At 43.5% G+C, this 21,233-nt stretch overlaps 1 protein-coding gene across 5 annotated transcripts in view; it reads left to right on the forward strand.

Annotated features, from left to right (window-relative positions):
- LOC137426812 (transcription initiation factor TFIID subunit 1) overlaps positions 1-21,233 on the forward strand; it is a 150,174-nt gene that overhangs the window by 98,541 nt on the left and 30,400 nt on the right. For all 5 annotated transcript variants that reach the window (XM_068115752.2, XM_068115736.2, XM_078775141.1 and 2 more), the window contains 6 exons: positions 2,046-2,154; positions 8,409-8,507; positions 18,269-18,446; positions 20,259-20,326; positions 20,646-20,768; positions 20,999-21,091. In XM_068115752.2, coding sequence (XP_067971853.2) covers positions 2,046-2,154; positions 8,409-8,507; positions 18,269-18,446; positions 20,259-20,326; positions 20,646-20,768; positions 20,999-21,091 — 670 coding nt within the window. The remainder of the gene's footprint in view (positions 1-2,045; positions 2,155-8,408; positions 8,508-18,268; positions 18,447-20,258; positions 20,327-20,645; positions 20,769-20,998; positions 21,092-21,233) is intronic.

Raw genomic sequence — 21,233 nt, forward strand, 5'->3', positions numbered from 1 at the left:
AATCATTGTAATATGCTGTGTTTTAATAGGTGTACTGAGTTCCAACTTTTTAATCCTTCTTTTGATTGAGATGAGATTTGTTTATAAATCCACGCCAGAAGAAAAGATGCGGCTTACGAGGTCTATGCAGGAAGTGGTTATTTGGACCATTCGGCTTATTTGGATTCCTTATCCCATTTTTTGGCTCCTTAAAGGAATCTCTCATTTTATTGCGGCGAGGTTGTGGGGGAGGAGGGGCACCTTTACCCAAGTTTTAAACAACTTTCATTGTTTTTAACCATAACTCCATAACATGCTATCACCAGGTCCCATGTATGAGGTGTTAAAGGAGAATCTTTTTGAAAACTAAATAAAATCCAAAGGGAGATGGGTCATCCCCGACACTTCATTTTAAATTGAAGCCTACTAAAAATGTAACATGTATTGCCTATTGCTAGCATTTGAAATAATGCTGGATTATAAAATAACCCATTGAAAACGGGTATCCTGCTGTTCACGATATACATAATTCGAGTTTTCCCTCCTTTATTAGCCCCTGTTGGACTTAATCCAAAATGGGGGCTTATGGATTTGGTCTCGTCCGCAACCATATCTCGGACATGTATTGACCGATTTTGTTCATACTTGGCATGACAGTATACATATATGCACATCATTTTGTTTCACGATGCCATCAAATGCCATTGGATCTGCATTTACCGATGTTGTTAAAACTTTTCAAACAGATAATGAATGATGGCTTACATATGCACATCATTCCTTTTCGAGATCAGATCCAAAATATCTGACTGGTGGCTATTTTGTAACGCATTTCCAATCATTTTTGGAAAATGCACGGTCCGATTTTGTTCAAACTTGGCACAAGCACAGTGCATGATGGCATACACTTGCACCTCACTTTATTTTGAGATATGATCAAAGATGGCCGACTGGTAGACTGGCGGCCATTTTAGTTGTAAATAAAACCCTATATTGAACACATCCTCAACCATTTCTTGGAAATGCATTTACGGATCTTGTTTAAACTTGGCACACACATAATGAATGTTGGTTTACATATGCACGTCATTTTTGTTCAAGATCAGATCCAATATGGCCGACTGGCACCCATTTTGTGATTTAAACGTGTCCCCATCCTTTTCTCGGACATGCATGGACCGATTTTCTTCAAACTTGGCACCAAGACAATACATGAGTATACATATGCAGAATATTTTGTTTTGTCATCCGACCAAAGATGGCCGACTGATAGCCTTGAACTCCGTACAGCAAATTTACTAAAACCATGGTGGGAGCAATGACATTTTATGTCTTTTTACCTTTTTCAGAGGAGAGGGTATTGCATTTGAGTCCATTTGTTTGTCTGTCTGTTTTTTTTTTGTCTGTCTGTCTGTCTGTTTGTCTGCACAGAATAAATGTAATTTTCTCTGCAGCCGTTGGTCCGATTGATAGGAAATTTTCACCATAGGTGCCTCCTCCTGTATAGTGGTTTTGGTTTTATTAATGATATTTATGACATCATAGGTCACGTGGTATGGACGCCATCTTGGAAAAACTGAAACACTTTGCACCTCTATATCTCAGAAAGTGCTGCATAGAAAAAATTGAAACGTGGTTCACTGTAAATAACTCTCCATGGGGTTTAACATATGTTAATGATGATGTCATAGGTGCCTCCATTATGACGTCATAACTCGACAAGTACAAAATTTCATCCGATCAAGATGAAATTTCTTGAGCATCATTTAGAGATACATTGGTGGAGAAAAAAAATTAATGATGACGTCCATCAGTCACGTGGTTCGGCCGCCATATTTGTTTTAACACAAAAATCTTAACAACCACTGAAAACACGTCTTGGCGAGAATCTGAAATCTCTGATTGCTCTTTCTTGGTCTTCTTGTTGTTTCTGCTGTAAGTATTATCCTGGCCTTCGAAGGCTGTATGGATGCATACAAGCAAACGGAGAGCAAGTTTAGATGTGATTGTGTTGCTTTAGTCAAACAGGAAGAGTGGTGTGCTGAGCCAGGTCATGTGTTGTGCAGTGCTGATGAGGTGAGGAGGAAATCCTTGGTGCTGAAGTTTCCCAGGCAGCAGGCCCCACAGAAAAAGAAACGGAGAACTGGGACGAGCATCCATTGTGACTACCTGAATGTAACTATCTTGATTTTGAGCAACCTTGCCATTGCATTTGTGCTAAAATGTGGAATTTAAAGGTGATTCATTGATATATGTGAAGGTGTGCACGTTTTCATATACAGTACACACATAAATTCAATACTTTTTTTTTTTTTTTTTTTATCACAGCATACTTTGGTAAAATTAATGCAACATTTTCAATTTTGTCCTTGAAAAAAGGTCAAGAAGACATGTCTCTCAATTCTAACATTCCCTAATATTGTCTTGATAGTACGATTATTTTTCCACTTTTGCAACTGAAATACTCCTCGCAATAGATTGGCAGTGATGTCAAAGCTGCATCTGTGTGCACGATCATGATGTCATCATGTGGTGTAAACATAATCATGCTCTGAGAATACTCACACTTGTTAGATTAAATGTTTTTCGAGTAGGAAATCTGTGTTGGTTGAAAAAAATTTTTTTGATCTGCACTACGCAGCTTAAAATGTTCAAAAACAACATTAAGAATTACTTGGGAAGAGGAAAATGAGAGTGTTGACAGATAGCATCATTGATTCCGCTATAGGGGGACTATATTTCACTAAGAGCCCCCTATCTGTTCATGGCATAAGAAGGACGTTGGAATATTTGAGCCCAAGTCCAATTAGTCAGGGATCCAGTCACCAAAATTTGAGAGAACCTGCCAAGGCATGCTATACTTTTTGTTTGTGTTTTTTCTATTAATTTGGACATTAAGGTCCGCTGAATGAGAGGTCTGCTCTGCCGGAAACCTTGCGAAAAAAATTTGTGGCCATTTTTGTATATGCAGCCTTTATTTTTTGACCGAAAAATGTGAAAGATGTTTTTTTTCTTAAAATCCTGAGTGGGTTGTGTAGGCTGTCAATAAATGCAGCCCAGATACACAGAACGCATGTGTTGACAACATCAAGTTGAGAAATACACTTACAAAACCTTTCCAAATGATTTAGAATCATTTTTATGCAAAAGCACCCCCGATTTTTTTGCATTTTTTCATTATTTTCATCTTGCTCAAAAAAATTGTGGCCAACGGACCCAGATGTGGTTGAACAGTCAGTTCAGTACTGCATGGATGTGTCAAGAAAACAAGGCCAAGAGTTCACCATCATCACATGCGACCAAGCAATCTATGAAGTGGTTCTGGGTCTGCAAAAGAAGAACCCCCAGAAGTATGCCAAACTTATCTTGCGCATGGGTGGCTTCCATATTGCTCAAAATTTCCTGGGAGCAATTGGGCATTTGATGCAGGCCACTGGAATCGAAGACATCTGGTGTGGTGTGCCAAATCGAAGAAGGTGTGCCAAAGGCTATGGCACACCTGGATATGGATGACACCAAACACCATGAGGACTCCAACAGCAAAGGCACAATGGAGGCTGAAAGTGTTAGGAAAATAACAGATGTCATCAACAACCAGATGATTAATCCATTCACATGTGAAGAACAGGAGCTGATGAACCTCTCAATAGGCCACAAAGCTGCATCTGCAGACTTGGTGAGTGCCCGTGAAAAAGGACTGGATGCACTGGCTGCAGCAAGAAAAACAGACAGTGAGAAAATAGCCCCAATAAAACTTGCCACATTTGCAGCAAAGCCAAAAAAGTCACTGTCCATGGCACTCAAAGCCAAGAAGGTCGACGAGGAAGAGAGTGCAGTTGTCCGAAACCTGTACTTTGTGCAGGCCTTGGATGAAGACGAGAAGGTGGAGGTCTTCAGTCATGAGTGGACAAGTTTCCCAGCCTCCCTGTTTGAGCCAGATCCATCCCTTGACCAAGGTTATGCCATGCGTAAAGGGAACAAGGCCGACTACTTGGCTGCAATGAAGACATCCCTTGGCAGCTCATGGAGGGAAGTGGACAGACTGCCACCGTCTGACAAGCCTGTTGTAATGGTAGTAGATGCCATGGCATTAATCCAGCGTCACCAACATATTGGGAGCAGCACCTTCCATGAACTGCAAGTAAAGTACCTGAAGTACCTTCCTGCAGGATGCACACTTATTCTTGGTGGAATCTTACGTGATCTTGGTCGCACTGTCCTGTTGTCAGCAGATTGTCAGATTGAGCTTCCAGAACTGTCCTGTGAGAAGCAGGAGGAGGCAGATACCAGGATGTTTGCCCACATTACATACTCAGTACAACATCTGCACCACAAACGGGCTGTAGTGGTGGCTACTGACACAGACGTGATCATGATGTGCATATACTACATCACACACCTGGATGGCCTGCAGGAGCTGTGGGTAAAGAAGATGGATATCTACCTACCTGCTCATGCAATCCCCGAAGCCCTGGCAGTGAAGTATGATGTTGAAGCTGCAGATCTTACATCCATGCTCCTCAGCACCTACATACTGACTGGATGTGACACAGTGAGCTATCTCTACAGAAGAAGAAAAAGGCATGCCTACAAAACTGCTGTTGATCACCTGGCAGACCTTCTGCCCCTGTGCAGATACGGTGACCCTGAAGAAAGCCTGGATGTTCAGGAAGATGTTGTGACAGCAGCTAGGCGATACATGGTGTCACTGTGTGAGAGGAGTGACTTCGGTGGTAATTTGGATGCACTGTGAGCCCATCTCTTTGGTAACATCAAAGGAGACATGCGTTGCCTTCCACCTACCGAAGATGCCTTCCAATTACACCTTCGCCGAGCCCTGCATCAGTTGGCTGTATGCAAGCGAGCACGCATGTTTCAGCCAACCTACCCTGCTGCCACTGACTTTGGCAGAGAGCTTGTCAATGGTAAGTTGGTGGCAACCATGATGCTGAAGGAGGCAAAACCTGCAGAATTCAAACGCACCAAATACTGTCACTGCAAGAAAAGCATGTGTGCCCGAGGATGCTCCTGTGCGAGAGCCAATGTGAAGTGTGTCATCGCATGTCTCTGCACCGGGGACCCCAGCAAATGTTCAAGGATTGAACTCACACTCGAAGACAGTGACATGCATTACACATTATAAGTTATTTTGTTCAGTGCAATGTTAATTTCATGTGATATTACAGACGTTGTTGCCAGTAATTTTTTATTTTGTCATGTTCAATTATTTTGTTCAGTTAAAGTTTAATTTCATTTTTTCTACATACTGGTCACTAATCTATCCAAATTCAGCTGCGTAACGATCATTGTTTTGTTGGCTTGTCATCCTGTGTACATTTTGTTAAAAAAAAAAATCATTCTGCTGTTTTGTATTTCTTGTGTTACAAGTATTTTTTGGGGGGGGGGCACAGGGTTCTGTTAAAATTAAAAAGATGCCTTGGCCAGGATGTTTAATAAAATGGACATAAACTACCATGATGCTCAATATACGGTATGTCTCTCGGATTTTTTAGTGTAAGGGTAATAAAATCACCACAGATCCATTGATTTTGGTTTTATTTACAGAATGTTTACTGTGGAATGACTATAATGTTTAGTGAAAAGAATGACACATTGGCTGATGTCATAACTCAGGGCATAGTTGATCACTAATGAAGTAAAGATGAAAATAATGAAAAAATGCAAAAAAATCGGGGGCGCTTTTGCATACAAATGATTCTAAATCATTTGGAAAGGTTTGGAAGTGTATTTCTCAACTTGATGTTGTCAACACATGTGTTCTGTGTATCTGGGCTGCATTTATTGACAGCCTGCACAACCCACTGAGGATTTTAAGAAAAAAAACATCTTTCACATTTTTCGGTCAAAAAATAAAGGCTGCGTATACGAAAATGGCCACAAATTTTTTTTGCAAGGTTTCCGGCAGAGCAGACCTCTCATTCAGCGGACCTCAATGTCCAAATTAATAGAAAAAACACAAACAAAAAGTATAGCATGCCATGTCAGGTCCAACCCATTTTATTGAGCTTTTGAGCCTGTGGATCCCTGACTAAATTATACTTTACCAAGCAGAATCAGGAAGGATTAGAGATTGGGGTGAGTGGAGAAAGAGTTTCTTGGAGTGATGATGTCATGAGGTGGGGCAGAGGAAGAAATTTAATTTATTGTGGATGAGATAGAACACTTGTCTAGAGGCTAAGATGCTACACCATTATGACTTAACATCGTGTGTTTATAACTACAACTACTTATACACCATTATAACTACTACTACTATATACTACCACACCGTTATGACTTAACATCATGTGTTTATAACTACTACTACTTATACAACATTATAACTACCACTACTACTATATACTACCACACCGTTATGACTTAACATCATGTGTTTATAACTACTACGACTTATACACCATTACAGGTACTATTACTATATACTCATACTACTACTACTACGATATACTACCACGTACTACCACACCGTTATGACCACCGAACATCATGTGTTTATAACTACTACTACTTATACACCATTATAACTACCACTACTACTATATGCTACCACACCGTTATGACTTAACATGATTTGTTTATAACTACTACTACTTATACAACATTATAACTACTATTACTATATACTCATACTACTACTACTACGATATACTACCACACCGTTATGACCTAAAATCATGTGTTTATAACTACTACTACTTATTCAACATTATAACTACTACTACTATGTGCGACCACACCGTTATGACCTAACATCATGTGTTTATAACTACTACTTATACACCATTATAACTACTACTACTACTACTACTACTACTATTATATACTATCACACTGTTATGACTTAACATCGTGTGTTTATAACCACTACTACTACTACTTATACACCATTATAACTTGTAACAACTACTATAACTACACTATTATAACTACTACTGCTATATACCACTATTATTACTGCTGCTTCTACTACTACTACTACAACTACTACTATACCTACTACTACTACAACTACTATTATAACTACTACTGCTATATACCACTATTATTACTGCTGCTTCTACTACTACTACTACAACTACTACTATACCTTTACAACTACTACTATTATATACTATGGCTAATACTACTATATATTATTACTACTATATACTACTATGTACTACTATTACTATATCCTACTAACTACACTAATACTACTATATACTGCTACTAATACTGCTATATATCACTATAGACTTTTACTACTAGTAATACTACTACTACTAATACTTTATATGACTATATACTACTACTAATACAAATAATAATATATACCACTATTAATACTACTATATACTACAACTGAGCTTCCTGCACCCTGAACACATCCCTCTGAAGCCATTCTAACAATGGCACTACCACCTCTTCCACACTCTACTTCTACAACATATTATACAACTTCTTCAACAACTTCTTCTTTCCCTATTACTACTACAACTGCTACTACTACCTCTACTGCGTCAATCACGCTTTATTTATGGTGTCGTCCTGAAGAGGAAGTTTGACACAAGTATTCCCTTATCCAGGTGGCCAGGCCTGACGTTTGACTGTTGCTGTTTTGTGCAGGATTTTTTTTTTTATGGTGTACCGAGTCACGGTTTGTGGAGGAGCTATAACACAGAACGGAGCAGGACATAACATAAATCACTTTTTCTTTGTGAAAGACAACTTGGGAACTTTAACCTGCGCCAACTAATTTTATCAGTTAACGTCTAACTAAGGGACAGCATCACTTTGAAGCACCAATTCGACATTTTGTTGTTGGGTCGAGAATTAAACCTAAACTAGACAACTCAAATGAAAGTGTGCTTCCTCTGCACCATCCTGTTGGACAGGTAGTAGATGAATACCTTGGTGGGAAAAAATATATGCTCAGTTCCAATAAGTTCATTTTACTTTCAAATTTTATCAATAAAAACTGCACGTTAACCTTGAACGATTCATGAAACCTTACATTGCAGACGTGAACCAATGGAAATAATGTTTATTATAATCTGGATGGAGGTTTTCATTTTGTTGCACATTCTGCACCTTTGTGGAGATATACTGTACTTTGTACTGTCGTGATGTTTACGTAAAATCTGATTTTTGAAACTTTACACAATTATTTTTAACAAAAGAATGAAGCTTTTTCCCCAAAACAAAATTCACAAATAGCAAACCACATTATTGTTTTCTTCTGAGATGCAAAACACATTTCTGGCCTAGTGCAAGTGGTGTGCTTGGGATTTTATGTCGCCATACAAGTCATCCATACAGACTCAGGGTGCTTATACTAGTATCATATGAGTCTTTATGGGTGCAAGTATTTAAATGGTTGCACCAGGGAGGGTCTGTGTGAGTGCTTTACCTGGTCCTGCCTCCAACAGCGACCCAACAAGTCAGTCCACCGACGACGCACAGACCCAATGGTGACCCTGTCCTCTGTACTGGAAGAAATCCTGAACACAATGAGGGACCTGCCCAATGTATGCACTTTCTCATTTTATCTATTGTTTTTTTAATGTAGCTGCTATTCTTGTAAATACACTGCTACTTCCTGATGTTGGTGAAATGTATGCAATGTATGTAAAGCTCTTCCATTCATGTTATAGATCGAAGAAGAAAAGGAAGTAATCAATTTTTTAAGATGCTCATGCACAAAGTTAAATGGCATTTAAGTAATTATCTATCTATAATTCCAGTAATCTCTGTTTGTACGTCTGTACGTTTGTACGTCTGTTTGTCTGTGACCGCTGTTTCTCGACAACCACGGGTCCGATATACTTTTAACTTGCCAGGTATATTGCTGGGGACCCGAGGATGTGCCTTTTCAAGGTTTCATATTAATCGGACAATTACTTACCGAGCTATGTCCAAAAAACGATTCAACCAATCAGAGAGCAGCGAACGATCGCGTGTGCCGAACGTGGAGGACACACTCTGCCTCGGATGGCACATTTGAGAGCGTATTCATTTATTTCACGTTTGCAAACTATGTTGGCGTTAAACTATGTTTTAAAACTAATAAAACCGAATTTGCGATTCATTCGCTTTCCTGCGCGTTTGTGCACGCGATGGCGATTTCTTTACCAAACTCCGGAAGCCGTTCGCTTTGGACCAAACCATTGCATGTAAATAGAGGGGGGGGATTGTCACCGTACTCGCAAGCCGTTCGCTTTGGACCAAACCATTTCATGTAAATAGAGGGGGGGGATATAATTTTAGATATAGATATAGTACGGGCAATGCCCTAGTAAATGTAATGTTTTAAGTTATATTGTTTGATGTTTACCTATAATCATTATACATACACAGGATATGTGAATTATATATACTAGGACGTGCCCGTACGTGGGTGCCCGTTCCTTGGCAAAAAAAAATAAAAAAATTTTTTCCCAAATTAAAATAAAGTTTACCTCCCTGTCTTTGCTAGCCATGACATTCGATGCCATTGACCATTGCCACTCCTACGCCACGGTGAGGCGACAGGGTAGGATTTGTAGGAGACCTGAAAGTGCAGTGTCAGTATGTATTCCATGTTCGAATTGTTTTAGTTTTAAAATAGTTTAAAAAAAAAAAGGTTTGCAAAGCATATCAACAAATTGAAACAGAATTGAAACAGAGCAGAATTCGTTATTATTATTATATTACTACAAATTATTACAAATTCGTTATTATTATTATATTACTACAAATTATTACAAATTATTACATTACAAATTTTATTCGTTAATGTTAATTCCCTGCCATCACCCTCTGCCATCACCCTCTGCCATCACCCTCCCATCACCCTGCCATCACCCTCCCATCACCCTGCCCCATCACCCTGCCCCATCACCCTCCCATCACCCTCCCATCACCCTCCCACCACCCTCTGCCATCACCCTCTGCCATCACCCTCTGCCATCACCCTCTGCCATCACCCTGCCATCACCCTCTGCCATCACCCTCTGCCATCACCCTCTGCCATCACCCTCTGCCATCACCCTCTGCCATCACCCTCTGCCATCACCCTCTGCCATCACCCTCTGCCATCACCCTCTGCCATCACCCTCCCATCACCCTCCCATCACCCTGCCCCATCACCCTGCCCCATCACCCTCCCATCACCCTCCCATCACCCTCCCACCACCCTCTGCCATCACCCTCTGCCATCACCCTCTGCCATCACCCTCTGCCATCACCCTGCCATCACCCTGCCATCACCCTCTGCCATCACCCTCTACCATCACCCTCTACCATCACCCTCTACCATCACCCTCTACCATCACCCTCTGCCATCACCCTCTGCCATCACCCTCTGCCATCACCCTCCCATCACCCTGCCATCACCCTCCCATCACCCTGCCATCACCCTCCCATCACCCTGCCCCATCACCCTGCCCCATCACCCTCCCATCTCCCTCCCAAACAAAGAATAATAAAAATTGTCTACATGTACATTGTACACACCTTTATGTCGTTAGCACCTCTTCATAAACAACATTGCAGAGGAAACGGCGCTTCTTCTTTGTTTCCTCGTCCTGGGCAAGAATGCGGAGGCTGCTGGATCTGCCAACCCTACAGGCCGCCACGTAGAACTGACAATGGCTGAAGAAGTCTCTTGGGCAGAAGATCCCAACATGGTGTAGCGACTGCCAAAAGAAGTTGTGAACTTTTTTTTATGAATTCGTTTCGAAACAATTTTTCTTCAATAAATAAATAATAATAAAAATTGTCTACATGTACATTGTACACACCTTTATGTCGTTAGCACCTCTTCATAAACAGCATTGCAGAGGAAACGGCGCTTCTTCTTTGTTTCCTCGTCCTGGGCAAGAATGCGGAGGCTGCTGGATCTGCCAACCCTACAGGCCGCCACGTAGAACTGACAATGGCTGAAGAAGTCTCTTGGGCAGAAGATCCCAACATGGTGTAGCGACTGCCAAAAGAAGTTGTGCACTTATTTTGATGAATTATTTTCGAAACAATGTTTCTTCAATCAATAAATAAATAATAAGAATTGTCCACATGTACACACCTGTATGTCGTTAGCAGCTCTTCATAAACAACATTGCTGAGGAAACGGCACTTCTCCAGGAGATCCTAACATGGTGTACGACTGCCAAGAAAAGTTGTGCATTTTTTTTGATGAATTCTTTTCGAAACAATTGTTCTTCAATAAATAAATAATAATAAAAATTGTCTACATGTACATTGTACACACCTTTATGTCGTTAGCACCTCTTCATAAACAACGTTGCTGAGGAAACGGCGCTTCTTCTTTGTTTCCTCGTCCAGGGCAAGAATGCGGAGGCTGCTGGATCTGCCAACCCTACTGGCCGCCACGTAGAACTGACCATGGCTGAAGAAGTCTCGTGTGCAGAAGATCCCAACATGGTGTAGCGACTGTCCTTGGGATTTATTCACAGTCATGGCAAAGCAGGGTCGTACCGGAAACTGCCGATGCCGCAGAGTGAACGGGAACATGTTGTCAGATGGACTCAAGGTTATGCGTGGAATGAGCAATGTGCGTCCAGAATTGACACCCATCACAGATTGTGCAACCAACAGATTTGGAAGGATCTGAAGTATGATGTACCTTGAGCCATTGCAGTGCCCGCTTTGCTGGTCGAAGTTTCGCAGCAGCATGATTACCATACCCACCTTGAGAGAGATTCGATGTGGCGGCATACCAGATGGACAGAGGGTGTTCAGGAACTCAGGCGGATACAAATGATCACCCTCAGATTCCGCTGTATCGACGCTACAGCAAACATGTTCCTCCCCTGGAAATATGGTCGTCATGTAGGCATTTACCTGATCGACTTCGGAATTGGTTGGACATAGTATAACACGCTCGCATAGCCACTTGGGGTTGCTAATGTTGTTATGCAAGTCTTCGTACACCCAAGTGACAATATCCTGAAGTTTTTCACCTGGAAGAATGAGCGGTTCCCTGAGCTCAATAGCAAATTCACCCTCTGCTGGATGGACAGGAATCTTCCCTTCACCCAGATCCAGCAGGAATTTTGCAAAAGCAGATTCGTCCTGTTGTTCTCCAGCACCCTGCATGATCCTCATGTTTACTCTGAGACGAAGTATCTGCACTTTTCTCCACAGGTATGAGCTCTTGAAGCACCTTCCAACTATGTCAATACGGCTACCGTGTGGCACAACAGTAAGGATCTGCCTCCAGTCACCACTGAAAAGCATTGTAATGCCGCCAAATGGTTCCTCTGAGCCCCGAAGCCACTGGAATGTTCGATCTGCTGCCTCCAATGCTCGACGATCCATCATTGAAACCTCATCCACCACCATTAGATTAGTCATGCGTATGAGTGCTGCAGTGGTGTCATTTTCACTGATGTTGCAAGTGGACTCATCAGTGAGAATGAGAGGACACTTGGTCCTACTATGGAAGGTGGCCCCTTTAGGCAGCAGCGTAGCTGCAATACCACTTGCAGCAGTTGCAAGAGCCACTTTGCCCATTGCTCGCACTTTGTTGAGTATATGAGACAATGTGAATGTTTTCCCAGTCCCACCACTTGCATCAACTGCAAGCATGCAGCCATGTCCGTGTTCCACACTCCGCATCACTTTATCGACAACAACGCGCTGCTCGTCATTAAGAAGGCACTCTGTTTGAGCGATGTGAGCCTCAAGTTCTCCTATATTGTGCACTGTTTCGTGCTCGATGACGCGCGGAATGCGAGACTGGAAATGAACTGGTTCAGGCTCAGGAAGGCCAAAGGTCTTACTGAGCGAAAAGCCGTGGCACTCAACTTTGTTCCTCAGCTCTAGTAGCACTGCACTCACAATGCGTCCATTTGGTTCATTCACACCTGCTGCACGCATGAAGTCCTCGCACAGCACATACTTGTGCCTTTCCCAGAACTGCACGTGGTTGCCTCTGAGAACGAAAATGAGCATGTTGGCAAATACTTCGCGGACAGCAGGGCCAAATGCAATATTTGCAGCCTCTTCCATAACAGAATCCACCTCCTGGTCATTGTCAACGATGCCATATGCAATGCAGGCTGCCAGATAGGTCTCCATGACCCTACCACCAACACGACGGAGATCCTGAAAGCATGTGGGGCCAGGCACGCGGTACAGTAGCATGCGGAGATAGTACAACTCGGCAGTATGTGAGTTGACGGGAATAATGGGGAGCCGCCCAACCGTATCAGCCTTACGGTTATCCTGGAAACTCAGCCTTCTCTTCCGCAATTGAAACCTTTTCCTCAAGTAGGTGAAGTGTTGGAATACATCTGGATATAGAACATGACGCATGTGTGGATGGAGATTCATGGCTTCGAAAAAGGCGGTGAGGGTTGTTGCAGGGGGTCCTGACTCTGCCACGTTCTGTACGGCACCTTCGTCATTGAACGTGATCACCTGCTCATCCTGTAGATGGAGTGCCAGCATCTCGACTGGTGGGTACTTGCGTTGAATGGGGAAATCGTATATGCGCCAGTATCCCTCAGATGCGGTGATGTAACGCCCTAGTTCGTAGCGTGCCACTTCATCATGTCGTAATGCCTCTCGCATCCTCTCATGAGGCTCCAGTCTGACCAGGCACTGGTCCGGGCCCTTTTCAAGGTATTTGTACAGGTACTTGACACAGGTGACAGCACAGACGATCTCAAGGTTGATGTGAGCATCGTACCTGAGGACAATATATGGATTGTAAGGCACAACCCATGCATTGTTAACTAATACGTTAGCACCGCCTCGTATTGTCTTCATGATGGGATCACCAGGTGCTGCTTCTGCCCGTCTTCTGTACAGGGGATAGGAGTCATCAGAGAAGCTTGTCGTTTGTCGTAGGGCTTTGGGATAGTCCTTTGTGCACTTCCGGTCTGCCATGCAAGGGCTCAAGATGTTCCATTCCCCACATGGGCCGTGAATCATGTGTGATGTCACGATACGGTGTAGTTCCGGATTTGTGAGTCTGTCAGGAATCTCAGCAGAGACCACGCGATCGACATCTGCTGGTGTTCTGGGCTTGTCGCGAGGTACCACGGTCAGGAGCATGTGTATATGGGGAAGGTGACGCTTTTGCGTTTCCTTCACCATCACGTAAGCGTCCACATGCCCCAAGATGTCATGCTTGAGGATGTCAGCGAGGAGTGCTTCCACCTTCATATGAAACACCCGGGCGATGATATCAGGTCTTGCATTGGGTGGCTGACCCTCAAAAACCGATTCTTTAATTTCTGGCCACTTTGGGTTGCAGGTGAATGTTAGGAAAAAGTCTGGTTTTCCCTTGACTCGGACTAAAGCCATTGCATCCTGAAACTCTTTGGCATACCAACGTGGCGACCCATAAATTGACGGTGGCAGAATGGTGAGGCGTCCAGGTAGCACCTCAGCATCACTGTTCAACGCATCAACGATGATCTTATACTTTTCTGCCTTAATTGACTTCTGGTTGCAGCGAATCCAATTGAGACGGTGTGACTCAATTTTTGCCATCATGTCGCATACGTACTGCTGTGTCAACTTTCCACCACGAAGCAGGAGATTGAAGTGATGAGTAGGATCACGTACTTGTAGATGGTAGCGGTAGAAAGTTGTTGGCGTTGTCCCTGCCAACTCAGTGTGGTACCCCTGAGAGCCGCAGGGTAGCAGAAGTATGTATGATAGTGGGTCATACGCTGGATGCATGGCATCTATTGTCTGTAAACCCCCTCCTCTGAGGTGAACAGCGACTGCCAGCCTTCCAAACTGCTCTGTTGTCATTGCCCCTGGAGCAATGACAGCCACATCGCTGTCTGGTGAGGGAAGGTTGACGGTACCATGATGAAGGTCTCGGCGCCGCGTGCGACCTGTTAACACAATATTCAGTTCATTGGCGCTATCATTATGAACCACATACTCAATGGCAGATTTGAATTGCTGGACGTATGGGTTGCACTCATGAATGGCCTGTTGTGCTCTTAGCAAAAACTGCTCATTCAGGCCACTGTTCGAGGTGTGGGCACGACGATAATCCAGCTCATGGGCTGGATCGTGAAAGTAGATCTGAGCAAAGCGTGGGGTACAACCCAGATCGGCAAGAGGAGCACCAATGTAATGGTAAACCTTACCTTGTATGCGCACTCCAGGATTGAAGCCAGGCATACGTATCTCTCGGACACCGATACTTGCCATTGCCAGCGCGTTGTTGTACTGTTTCGCGTGCTTCACAAAGGCCTGGTTAAGGAAAAGGTTTTTAATAGCATCTGGAGGTTGTGATGGAATTGAACCGGGTTTTGGATTCGTAGGATCATGCATAAGATCGACCTTGCCGTGGTTGCAGCAAAATCCTCTTCTCTCCTCATTCCACACCAAAGCAGCACAATGCGAGCATTTAGTGCATTGAAATATTGAGGTCCTGCTCAGCGCGTGCCTGTACTCACCATGAAGTACCTCTCGGAAGAAATCGGTATCATCGTATCGAGCAAGGTTGCGATTGTCATGGTGAGCCTGCTCTAGTCTCACACGGTGTACATCCTGATGGCGCAGGGCATCCCTTACTTGCCGGTCTTCTCGCTGGTGAGGGATTTCTTCTGCACGACGCCTTGTCTCGCGTCCAGTGTTGTCTGCCAAGCGAGCAGTCCGTTCCTCATCCGTTTCTTCTGCACGACGACTTGTTATGCGTCGAGTGTTGTCTGCCAAGCGAGCAGTCCGTTCTTCATCCGTTTCTTCTGCACGACGCCTTGTCTCGCGTCCAGTGTTGTCTGCCAAGCGAGCAGTCCGTTCCTCATCCGTTTCTTCTGCACGACGACTTGTTATGCGTCGAGTGTTGTCTGCCAAGCGAGCAGTCCGTTCTTCATCCGTTTCTTCTGCACGACGCCTTGTCTCGCGTCCAGTGTTGTCTGCCAAGCGAGCAGTCCGTTCTTCATCCGTTTCTTCTGCACGACGACTTGTTATGCGTCGAGTGTTGTCTGCCAAGCGAGCAGTCCGTTCTTCATCCGTTTCTTCTGCACGACGCCTTGTCTCGCGTCCAGTGTTGTCTGCCAAGCGAGCAGTCCGTTCTTCATCCGTTTCTTCTGCACGACGACTTGTTATGCGTCGAGTGTTGTCTGCCAAGCGAGCAGTCCGTTCTTCATCCGTTTCTTCTGCACGACGCCTTGTCTCGCGTCCAGTGTTGTCTGCCAAGCGAGCAGTCCGTTCTTCATCCGTTTCTTCTGCACGACGACTTGTTATGCGTCGAGTGTTGTCTGCCAAGCGAGCAGTCCGTACCTCATCCGTTTCTTCTGCACGACGACTTGTTATGCGTCGAGTGTTGTCTGCCAAGCGAGCAGTCCGTACCTCATCCGTTTCTTCTGCACGACGACTTGTTATGCGTCGAGTGTTGTCTGCCAAGCGAGCAGTCCGTTCTTCATCCGTTTCAGCTGCACGACGACTTGTCACGCGCGTAACGTCACGTGTCAGGCGAGCAGCTCGTTCTTCGACAGATTCCATTGCGCGTGCACGCCGTGCAGCTTCGTTCCTTCGTTCTCGTAAACGACGACTCGATTGGGGCATTGTCTTTATCTACAATCTATCTATAAGATAGACAGTAAGTATATAGACGGTAAGTATAATATAGATATGATAGAATAGATAGATCTAACAATAAGACAGTGGGAAGATACAATCGAGACAGTAAGTCGGCACTTTCGTAAGGCCGGAAGTGAAGTCCTCACTGTCCGGAAGTTCGCATGTCGCAGTTACGATTATTCGCCATTTAGTGTTAATTCAATTAGCGCCAACGTATTTTGGCTTTTTGCAATTTAATCGCAAGGAATCAAGCAATTCAATTTAAAAAATGAAAAGGAAAAGCATTAATAGGCTACGCAACAACGGGTTCTGTGATTGGCTGCCGGAAGTGCAGTCTTTACGATTATTCGCCATCTATCGCAATTCGCAATTCGCAAAAGCATTAATAGGCTACGCAACAACGGGTTCTGTGATTGGCTGCCGGAAGTGCAGTCTTTACGATTATTCGCCATCTATCGCAATTCGCAATTCGCAAAAGCATTAATAGGCTACGCAACAACGGGTTCTGTGATTGGCTGCCGGAAGTGCAGTCTTTACGATTAGTTAATTAGTTTTAAAACATAGTTTAACGCCAACATAGCGGCAACATAGTTTGCCGACGTGAAATAAATGAATACGCTCTCAAATGTGCCGTCCGAGGCAGAGTGTGTTCGCCACGTTCGGCACACGCGATAACTCGCTGCTCTCTGATTGGTTGAATCGTTTTTTGGACATAGCTCGGTAAGTACTTGTCCGATTAATATGAAACCTTGAAAAGGCACATCCTCGGGTCCCCAGCAATATACCTGGCAAGTTTAAAGTATATCGGACCCGTGGTTGTCGAGAAACAGCGGTCACAGACAAACATACAAACACACATACACACATACACACATACACACATACACACAGAGATTAATGGAATTATAGATAGATATATATATATATATATATATATTTGCCATTGTCCCTCTGTGGCGTTCTGTATGTTTGCCTTTGCCCCTTATGCACGGCCATATATTTTAAGTTACAAACTCCAGCTTGGGGTACAAATACAACTTTGTGTGGGGGTAATATAGGTTATGTGGCCACATCCTCACACGTGTGCATAAATTATCTATGTAAATGTGTACCGTGTAGCAACACCTTGTGGTGGTGGCAGAGGGTATTACAATTTCCTTTTTTACCTGGGCAACGCTGAGGTTAAAGCACTCTTCGTGTGGGTAAATTAACCAGAGGGAGACGGGGATATCGTGTGAGGGAAATATTTCTCGCAGCAAGGGTCGTGCGGCTGGGGTGAGATGGTGGGAGAGGAGGTGGGTGAGGAGGCTGGGAAAGGGGGGAGGGGTGAATGGGTTGTGGGAGGAGGTGCTGGGAAACACCAATGTCTCTATCCTTTGATTAAATCCATCAGCGAATCGATGGGTACTTTTGCCAGTTGATTATATTTGCTGTTCTTCACCAAATTTAGCATTGGTGCTGTAATTTGTCTAGGTTTGTGGTCCTTCAACAGGATGTAATATCCCATAATGAGGAAACCTTGATATTCCCTCAGTTCCCAGTTAATTTTGTTTGGAAAATTGATGTTCTCCACCATGTGAGACAAACACATTATGTATCACTCACAATGAAGGCTTATGGGCAGCTTGTAATCAGAACCGCTTCCATCAAAAGTCAAGGAGTCACTTCTGCACACCTGCTGCTATCTCTGCATTTCTATCCACACTTCCTTTCCACCACCACCCCTTTCTTCCAGACATACCCATTCCACACGCCCGTGAACCCTCGTCTGGTTCGAGATTATCATCGTGTGATCTCACGCCCGATGGATCTGCAGACAATGCGAGAGAACCTTCGTCGGAAACTTTACCACTCTCGCCAGGAATTCAACTCGCACGCAGAACTGATTGTGAAGAACAGTGCCATTTACAATGGTGAGATCCAGGAAGTTGGGTTTCTTATGAGAGGGAAGTTTTAACTTGAGATGGTGGGGAACCACAGAGCAATGGAGCAGCGTGACTTTATTGAGCGAAGCAACCAGGAAATTGGTCACTTGTAGACGCATGTTTAACGTCGGAATACTAAAAAGGGAAGCCCCACTTTATTACTTAGTCATGTCTGTTTGACAGTCTCTTTATTAGTGAGTGTTTCAGAGGAAAGTCTTGTCAACTAGAAAACCATTATCATTGTCCAAATGGTTAAATATTTGATGATGTGAGTCAAGGAATAAGCTATTAAATGTCCATACAGTTATACAATTGTTTAATAAATTTATCAGCATCATTGTGGAGGAAATCGTTTCAGACCGGAATGATAAGCACGCCGACAAGACAAAAATTTAAAACTTGTAAAATGTATATGATTTGCACAAATATAATGAACTAGATAGTAAAACATGCCACGATATGCATATCCACATGGTGGGCTAGTCGACACTAACAAATGATGTGGGCCATTTATTTATTAATTATGTACTGGAGGAGTGGGGGTGAGGAGGTGATAAATGAGAAAATTTAATGGAGAAAAGGATGCCAACTGAGGGTGGTAGGAGATTGAAAGTTTGGAAGAATGTGGGAGAAGTTGGGAGAAAAGTAAAATAAGTTGAGCAGGAGATGAGAACAAGGGAACGTAAGGAGATATATAGCTGATGTGATGCATTGTGCAGAGGTAGGATAGGCCTACTTGCCTTTTAACTGTCTAATACAAGTTTGACTCCTGAACTGACTCTAAAGTTTCACCTTAGTGCTTCACAGGTAGCGCATTCCATCAATTAGTGCACTGTCTTTTGAAAAACCATTACGCTTGACATCGCATCTTGCAAGCATTTGCTGGCGAGTGTGAAAAGTCCCACGGTATGCCATTGTGGTCTTGGTAGATCTTCCTGTAGGTAGGTCTTCCGCAACAGTAGGCCATTGTGCTTGGACTTTAAACAAATTCCTGCCCTAACCTGTCACCTGAGATTTTGTTGAGGTTACCAGAGTCAGATGTGGGTGTGACAACCAAGTCCCATATTATCCAGACAGCATATAACAACTTGTGTGCAGTGATGGGACTTTGAGGACTGAGTTGGAACACTAAGTTATTAAGAAGTGCCAATGCTAATGCAAGACCCAGTACTCCAACTGTCTTCCGCTACAGATACATAGGCATGGATAGAGTGAATATGGGGAGATGAGGGGAGGTGTGGGTCAGAAATTCAGCTATACTTGAATACTTAACAATAGAATAAGCTATTCTTGCGTGGCAGGATAACTGAATATGAAGCTATCCCATCGATTTATTGGATTGACACGGCAGGAATTGTGGGATTTGGCTGGGGGAAGCTTGGCTCGAGCCTTTCACGAACTGGTTGGCCAGGCCTCATGATCAATTAAGGTTACGGTAGAAATTTGGAATTTGGCCAAGGTGCCGGCGTTAGTTATTCTACTCTTTGTAAAAGACACCGTGGTATCTTTAGCGTAAACCAACTAATGCCAGCAGATGGGACGCCAGTTTATCGTCCATCCGAGGCACATTGATGAATCACCCTGCCCGTGAATGACAGTTTTCGCTCGGCTGAGATTCAAACCCAGGTAAGGGAGCTTAGAGGTGTGTATCATTATCTCCACAATGTTAAATTCAATGAAAGAGAAAGTCTTGATTTATTGATGGTGCCAATTTGGAGCAAGCCTCACGAGTCAGCCGAAGGCTGATGCTTTTTCTTGCCTTGCTGATGCTTCCCCTGTCATTTGTTACCTGTTTTGCAGGACCGAAACACACATTAACACTCACAGCACAGTCCATGTTGGACCTCTGTGTCCAGAGGTTCAAGGAGGTAAAACCTGTTGTTTTTTTTATCTTGCTTGTTTTTTCTGAAAAATGGATGTAATTAACACAAGGTTGAGCGAAGGATGTTAACTACAATGGAAGCAAGGAGAAGCTTAAGCTTCAGGCGTTATCCCAAAAGAACCGCTCTTTTGCTCCGGTGAAGGGTTAATGCGTGAAACGTCAGCTCCATGGCAGTTAGCATACCTCTATAAATCATTGTGTTGATTTCATCCATTGTCATTCCTGTCCGCCGACATTGATCGACACTGGCCTTTAGGACTAAAACGAGTTCTTCATTCTTCCTTGCTCTGTGGCTTTCTTTGCAGAAAGAAGACCGACTGGTACGCTTGGAGAAAGCCATTAATCCCCTGCTGGATGATGATGATCAGGTCGCATTTTCATTCATCCTAGACAACATCGTCACGCAAAAAATGATGGCTGTACCAGAGGTGACAACCTGAGACATTGCTCTTTTCTCCTCTTTATTTTAGCAAGTATATTCGACTCGACTTGTTTGTTCACTCTGTGCCTCTTTTTTTTCTTCTTCTTCTTTCTTGCCTTGCTTCAACCATCTACATCACTTTTTTCACTTCCCTGACCTTCACCCTCTTCCCCCTATCCTCTTCTATTAGACTCCTCATGCCTTAACTCCATCCTTTTTAATTCTCTCCCTCACCAGTGTTGGCCGTTCCACCATCCTGTAAACAAAAAGTTTGTTCCTGATTATTACAAGGTCATCGAAGAGCCAATGGACCTGGAGACTCTAAGAAAGGTCAGATTGCAATTGTTTCTCGAGTGGTTATTCCTCTTGTTGAAATACTTCCTCTTGTTGATAATTATATGGGTACACGATCTTACCTTCCAATCCCCACTTTTGCCTTTGTACCTTCTGTTTGTATTCCAAGAAGACTAGC

Source organism: Myxine glutinosa, chromosome 1 (assembly GCF_964187855.1).
Source record: "Myxine glutinosa chromosome 1, kmMyxGlut1.1, whole genome shotgun sequence".
Taxonomy (NCBI): domain Eukaryota; kingdom Metazoa; phylum Chordata; class Myxini; order Myxiniformes; family Myxinidae; genus Myxine; species Myxine glutinosa.